This window comes from Trichechus manatus, unplaced genomic scaffold (genome assembly GCF_000243295.1).
Source record: "Trichechus manatus latirostris isolate Lorelei unplaced genomic scaffold, TriManLat1.0 scaffold00009, whole genome shotgun sequence".
In the NCBI taxonomy this organism is placed as follows: Eukaryota; Metazoa; Chordata; class Mammalia; order Sirenia; family Trichechidae; genus Trichechus; species Trichechus manatus.
Genome location: NW_004443945.1, coordinates 2442145 through 2450011, shown reverse-complemented (window position 1 = coordinate 2450011; position 7867 = coordinate 2442145). Strand labels below are relative to the sequence as shown.

Genomic DNA, 7867 nt, shown 5'->3' with positions numbered 1-7867 from the left:
TGGACATGGGGAATCAGGGGTGGAAAGGAGGAGCTTGCTGTCACAGTATGGGGAGAGCAATTAGGGTCACATAACAACGTATGTATAAATTTTTGTATGGGAGACTAACTTGAAATGTAAACTTCATTTAAACTACAACAATTAGGGGAAAAAAAAAAAAAAAGACTACACCCTTCAGTATGGATTACACCTCAACATAAGGAAAACAAAAATCCTCACAACTGGACCAATAAGCAACATCATGATAAATGGAGAAAAGACTGACATTGTCAAGGATTTCATTTTACTTAGATCCACAATCATCGCCCACGGAAGCAGCAGTCAAAAAATCAAACAATGTATTGCATTGGTCAAATCTCCTCAAAAGACATCTTTTGAAAAGCAAAGTGTTGAAAAGCAAAGATGTCACTTTGAGGACTAAGATGCACCTGACCCAAGCCATAGTATTTTCAATCGCCTTATATGCATGCGAAAGCTGGACAATGAATAAGGAAGACTGAAGAATTGATGCCTTTGAATTATGGTTTTGGCAAAGAATATCAAATATACTATGGACTGCCAGAAGAATAAACAAGTCTGTCTTGGAAAAAGTATAGCCAGAGTGCTTCTTGGAAGCCAGGATGGTGAGATTTTGTCTCATGTACTTTGGAGATGTTATCAGAAGGGACCAGTCCCTGGAGAAGGACATCAGGCTTGGTAAAGTAGAGAGTTAGTGAAAAAGAGGAAGCCCCTCAACAAGATGGACTGACACAGTGGCTGCAAAAATGGGCTCAAACACAGCCAACAATTAGATTGTGAGGATGGTGCAGGACCAGGCATTGTTTCATGCTGTTGTACATTGGGTCGCTATGAGTCAGAACTCGCTTGATGACACCTAACAACAACAACAATATAATCATAAAACGTCATTATTCGGTAATAAAAAAATTAAGTATTGATACACACTACAACATGGATGAGCCCTGATAACAGTATACTATGTGAAAGAAGTCAGTCATAAAGGACTGGCTGATTCCACGTCCCGTGATTCCACTCATATGAAATGTCCAAAGCAGGCAAATCTACAGACCGAGAAAGTAGACTAGTGGTTTCCTAGGGCTGGGGTGGGTTAGGGGCTTGGGGGTGATGGCTAAGGGATGTGGGATATCTTTCTGGGGTAATGAAAATGTTCTAAAATTTATTGTGGCGATGAATGCACAACTCTGTGACTGTACTAAAGGATACTGACTTGCACATTTTAAATGGTGACTTGCATATTTTAAATGGTATGTATGTCAATTAAAGCTCAATAAAGCTGTTTTAAAAAATGTGAATATTAAGGTATATAAATTATATCTCAAAAACAACTGTACACTTTAAAAGGGTGAATTTTATGGTATATGAATTATATCTCAGAAATTTTTAAACTGTCATTATTAGTTAACTATTCATCATATACATCAACAACTTAAAGGATTAAAATTATTAAGAGGTAATTTCCACAAGTACTTGATGACATATATACTTAAAAGATGCTACTTTTACAGTAGGCATTGCATGTCTATGTTTTTTAATAAGGTAAAAATAAGGTTAGTCATAGAAGTGGGAGCCATGATAATTTGTCCCAGGTTTCTTTTGTCCAAGAAAGAAGGTACCCTTCTTTCAACTGGTAGTATAGGCAGCTGCTTCTGATTTCCTTTCATCTGATATTTCTACACAAAAGTCATTTCCTAATAAGTTTTCATAAAAGTTGACACAACCAATTTAGAAAGTTCTTTCATAAACAGTGAGATGTGTCTTTGTAGCCTTGCAGCACAGACCCAATTTACTTGGGGGAAGAAAAATAAACTATGTTAAAAAAAATCTAAGAGTCTAAAATCACTTCTAATTTTTGCCTTATAGAATTTTATCCTGCCAGTTTATAAAACCACTGTGAGTCACAATCTGCAATAACGTGAAGCTGGCTCTTGTTCAAGATATGGAAGCAAATATGCCCTGCCTGGTATTAAGAATCTTTATATAAGGAGCCCAAGATACTCCATTTCATTAAACTCTACAGCTCCCTAGCCACTTGTTAAGCACAGATTTAAGTACTAAACACGGATGTTCTCTTCTCCACAATTTTAAAAGCACAAGTAAACCGAAGTGGATTTTATGAAAAACACACCCTTTGCAAGTCCCCATACCAGCAGTACAATCTCAGACAGCCACTTCAACTCAATTCAGCACAATTATTTAGGTCCACAAGATAAGAGATTGCTGCTTTAGTTCATTCTGTAGAATCCCTCAAACATTGAAATGTCCCTGTGGGGCTTCAAATAGTAAGAAAAGTAGCAATATGTGCCAACAGTAAACAAATCTACCAATGAACCCCGGGAAACAGAAGTAGCATTAATTATTATTACCTTTGAAGATGCCTCTCAGGAGTGCTCCAGCAGCTTTTCCTTTCACTGCTTGATTCTGAAGAAGATTAGCCAGCTGCGATCAAAGAAAGTCAAAGCTATAAGTTTCTGGCAACAGCCAGCCCATCTTCTCTACCCCAGTGACCCTAAACTCCCAATGTGAAAAAGCATTCATCTCTCAAGTTCATATCAGACTCCAAGTATCACAAATAGCATGATATTCATTTAGATAAAGCAGGGCAAATCTTAATTTTATGCTGGGTTGTCAGGACTGAAATCTATTCATACATTCATTCTACAAACATTTATTGAGTACTTAATCAGCACTGGGCATTGTGCTATGTTCTTGAGGCTGTACATTCATTCAACAAATATTTTTTGAGCCTGTTCTTTTTTCTAGGCATTAGGGAGGGATAAAGGATGACCAAGGTAAACATAGCAATTTAACTCACAGAGTCTACAACAGGGCAGGAAGGGAAAGGGTGACAACTAAAAATCAGAAAGAAATATTTGTAAAGGAAACAAAGAAGTGACTGGGACAGACAGTAACTGAGGAAAGAGGAACAACTTCAACTAAGGTAGTCAGGGAAAGCTTCTCTGAGGTAGGTGACATTTAAGCAGAGACTTGGAGAATGGGAAAGAGCTAGTTACATTAAAGGGAGGAGGGAAGGACATTCCAGACAGAGTTATCATCAAAGGCCATGAGAGGGCAAAAAGCGTGCCTTGTTTGAGGGCCTGAAAAAAAGACCAATACGACTAGGCGGTAGTAAGGAAAAGAGTAGCACAAGATGAGTTTGGAGAGATGGGCAAGGACCAGATTATAAAGAATCTTGTAGGTCATGACAGGAAGTTTGGAGTATAGCCTAAGTGCAATAGAAGTTACTAGAGATAAAAGCAGGGGAGTGATATACCAGGTGTGTGTTTTTTTTAAAAAGTCATTCTTGCTGGTGAGTAGCATCTGAGGTCTTCAAAGCTTGCGCGCAGCCATCTAAGATACAACTATTGGTCTCTACTCGTCCAAAACAAAAGAGAAAGAAGGAAATCAAAAACTCAAAGAAGAAACTAGTCCACAGGACTAATAGTTTACACGAACCACAGCCTCATCTACCCTGAGACCAGAACTATATGGTGCCTGGCTACCACTACTGACCGTTCTGATCAGGGCCACAACAGACGGATTCTGCTAGAATGGAAGAAAAATGTAGACCTGAACCTCAAATTCTTATAAAATACAGACTTACTAAACTGGTTGAAATTGGAGCACCCTCCAAGATTACTTCCCTGAGATACTCTTTAAGCCATGATCCAAAACTAACCCAAGGTCACCTTTTATCTAAATAACACATTGGCTCACAAAATAAAGAGTATCACCCATGAGTACTGTGCTCCTTTACAAATCATCTATATAAAACCAAATGGTCAACAATTACTTTAAAACAAAGAAGAGAAGGTAAGGGGACAGGGAAACCAGATTAATGTAAATGGAACAACCAGAGCAGAAATAATGAGAATGTTCATGCATTGTGAAGAGTGTAACCAATGTTGCCAAACAATCTGTGTAAAAACTGTTGAATGGGAACCTAAACTGCTGTGTAAACTTTCACCGAAAACACAGTAGAAAATCATTAAAAAAAAAAAAGTCACTCTTGCTGCTGTGTAGAGAATGGGTCGTGGGGGGTTTAAGAGTGAAACAGAGACACCTGTTAGGAGACTGGTGCAGCGTTCAAATGAGAGTTTGGTGGCCTAGACCAAAGTGATGGCAGGAGAAACGAAGAAAAGAAGAAAGATTCAAGATACGTTTGAAAGGTGGAATCAATAGGGCTTCATAATGGTTTGGAAGAGAAGGGGAAGTGGTGATGAATGGAAAGAAAAAATCAAGAAGAACTCCAAAAATTTCTGGGTTAAGCAATTAACTGGGTAGATGGCGGCACCGTGTATTAACATGGGGAAAATTTAGGATTAAGCAACACCCAAATCACCCAGAGGACTTGTTAAAACAGATTGCTGGGTTTCATTCACCCCCAGTTACTGATTCAGTAGGTTTGGTAGGGGGCCAAGAACCACTGCTCAAGATATCCATGTAGAGATGTCAAGGAGATAACTAGATAGGCAAAAGTGTTTGACATTTGTTTTTAGCACGACATGCTTCCTAATACTCACATCATCTTCTTTCAGGTTTTGAAGAAATTTCTGGAGTTTGTCTGCTGTTTTTTCTGCAGCCAGAGATATAATTTTCTGATCCATTGTTGTTCATTTCAGGGAACTGTAAGGGAAAAAGGTCGGAGTTCAATGAAACTTCAGAAGTCAACAAGTTTCATTTTTTTTTCCTCCCCTATCTGTTCACTGAATATTTATTCACATCTACTATAAACAAGGTGGAAACCCTGGTGGCACAGTGGTTAAGAGCTACGGCTGCTAACCAAAAGGTCGGCAGTTCAAATTCACCAGGCGCTCCTTGGAAACTGTATGGGGCAGTTCTACTCTATCCTATAGGGTCGCTATCAGTCAGAATTGACTCGACGGCAATGGGTTACAGACAAGGTAAAAGGGCCGTGGTGGTGCAGTGGTTAAAGTGCTTCTCTGCTAACCAGAAGGTCAGTGGTTTGAACCCATCAGGCGCTCCACAGGAGAAAGATGTGGCAGTCTGCTTTTGTAAAGATTATAGCCTAAGAAACCCTATGGGGCAGTTCTACCCTGTCCTGTCGGGTCACTATGAGTCAGAATTGACTCAGTGGCAACAGGTTATAGACAAGGTAAACAGTGGATGCTCAAAAGGTTAAGGTCTACTAACTAATATCAGTGGGTGATTTTTATTCTAACCAGAGCTATCTCGAGAATTCCCTGGTCACTTACCCTATTATGAACCTGTATTCTAATCAAATGATTTCATAATTTTTGTCCACATTTTTATCATATTTCGTTTTTTTAAGGAGCTGTGGTGGTGCACTGGTTAAGTGCTCGGATGCTACCAAAAAGTTTGGTGGTTTGAACCCACCAGCTGCTCATGGGAGAAAGATGTGGCTGGAAGTCTGCCTCCGTAAAGATTACAGCCTTGGAAACCCTACGAAGCAGGTCTACTCTGTCCTGTAGGGTTGCTATGAGCAGGAAATCAACTTGACAGAAGTGGGTTTTTGGTTTGGGTTGGTTTTTTTTAGCATCTACCCAACACAATGCCTAGAACAAGACAGTCATTTAACAGTAGATCAAATATATATCATAAACATATATACAAGAATATATCCTTTATTAAAACATATAATAAAGTAATATTTGATAAATAAATGACTAAACCAACAGCCTAGTAAATGCTAAGTGCCAGTTAAATGAGATAAAAAAGGTGAGAAGTTCATATGACTAAAGAAATAATTGTGTGCTCAAATGTCAAGGATTCCCAGCAGAGGAAAGCTTGAACTGGAAATTTAGAGATTAAATTTAGATAGTCAAGATAACCAGGTGGTACATACTATTTTAAAAAAAAACCCAAACCCGTTGCCATCAAGTTGATCCCAACTCATAGTGACCCTACAGGACAGAGTAGAACTGCCCCACAGAGTTTCCAAGGAGCGTCTGGTGGATTTGAACTGCTGACCCTTTGGTTAGCAGCCACAGCACTTAACCACTACACTACCAGCGTTTCTGGTATACATTATTGTAAAGGAACAAAGGCAATCACAAGAGAATTTTAAAAATTTACTTGGGGGATAAACACACTGTGGTATATCCATACAATGGAGTATTACTCATCAATTAAATGAGTTATCAAGCTATGAAAAGACAGGGAGGAAGCCTAAATGCATAGTGCTTAGGGAAAGGAGTCCCTTGAATGGCACAGCTAAGAGCGTGACTGCGAGCCGAAAAGATGGCAGTTCAAACCCACCCGGGAGCATCTCAGAAGACAGGCCTGTCAACCTGCTTCCGAAAGGTCATATCCTTGAAAACCCTATGGAACAGTTCTACTCCACACACATGGCGTCACCATGAGTCGGAATGGACTGGACGGCAACTGACAACAAAGTGGAAGAAGCCAATGCAAAAAAGCTACATACTGTATGAGTCCAATTATATGACATTCTGGAAAAAGCAAAAATAACAGTGGTCAGAGGAATGTCGTGGGGATAAGGGAGGGATGAACAGGTGGACAGTGCATTTTCTTGGGCAGTGAAACTATTCTGTATGATACTGTAATGGTGGACATATGATATTAAGCATTTGTTAAAATCTATAGGACTATACAGCACAAACAGTGAACCTAATGTAAACTATAGACTTTAGTTAATAATGTATTAATATTGGTTTATTAATTGTAACAAATATACCATAGGAATACAAGACGTTAATAGGAGAAACAATGTACAGAGGAAGGAGGCATGTGGGAACTCTGTACTTTCTGCACAATTTTTCTTTAAACCTAAAACTGCTTTAAAACATGGTTTATTTAAAAAAAAGAGCTTATTTTGGGAAAATGAGTAGACTGGCTGAGGCAGGGAGTTCAAGTAGGGGCGGAGAGAGTAGGAAAGCTAGAAAAATAGGCTGGGGATAAACGTGAAGATCTTAAATGCCATGCTAAGGAATGAAGATTTTGTTCTGTAAATAACAGGGAGCTGCCAGAATTTTTTTGAGCAAAAGAGAACCCAAACCAGATTGAAACAGTGTTTGTGGAAAATGAATCTGGCATAATTGTGCAGATTAAAATGGGACAGGGTAAAGAGAAAGCGCAGAGACAATGAGACCAATTAAAGGGCTATTTTAGTGATAGTGACAGGCCTGTGGTGACTGGGGAATGGAAAGGAAGGAATGAACTGGAAGCATATTAGGCAAATAGTATTTATTAACCTACTAGCTATGGGAGTGGGAGGGGGAGTACAAACTGGTGGAAAGGAACCTGCTCCTGCTCCTCCACTTTCTCCTGTGTTCCCCATTTTTGTAAGTTGTACCATCATCCACCCAGCCGCTCAAGTTAGAAACCTGAGCAACATTGTTAACTTCGCCTTCATCCTCCATATCCACTATACCAAGGCCTGTCAATGCCTCTCCCTAAATATCTCTCAATCTGTATACTTCTATTCATCTCACTACTGCCACATCACTCCAAATCCACCATCATCTCTCACCTGAACTACTGCAACAGCTTCCTAACTTGTCTCCAGGGCTTCCAGTGGAGCCAGTTCATTCCACTTTGAACCCCTGCTGAGACTTTGCATCTCTAGCAAGTTCCCAGGAAGTCATATATAAGTCATCTAGGGATCTCGCTAAAATGCAGATTCTGATTCAGTGTATCTGGGGTGGAAATGCAAATTCTCAGCAGGGAACTTGTTAGAAATGCAAATTCTCAGCAGGGGTTCCAACCAGAACGAACTGGTTTAAGGCCCTGCTTGTCTCCCTCTGTACAGTAACTAGTGATCTCTTTGAAACTCAAACCAGATTATGTGATTTGCTCTCCATCCACCCCCATTCTCATCTTAAAACTCTTCAATGCCTTTCCATTG

The 7867-nt window shown here is 39.5% G+C and overlaps 1 protein-coding gene across 1 annotated transcript in view; it reads right to left on the bottom strand.

Annotated features, from left to right (window-relative positions):
- The window catches only part of FANCI (FA complementation group I), an 80223-nt gene that overhangs the window by 68050 nt on the left and 4306 nt on the right, over positions 1-7867 (bottom strand). Inside the window, 2 exon segments of the mRNA XM_004370622.2 lie at positions 2385-2457; positions 4542-4644. Coding sequence (XP_004370679.1) covers positions 2385-2457; positions 4542-4625 — 157 coding nt within the window. The 5' untranslated portion in view covers positions 4626-4644.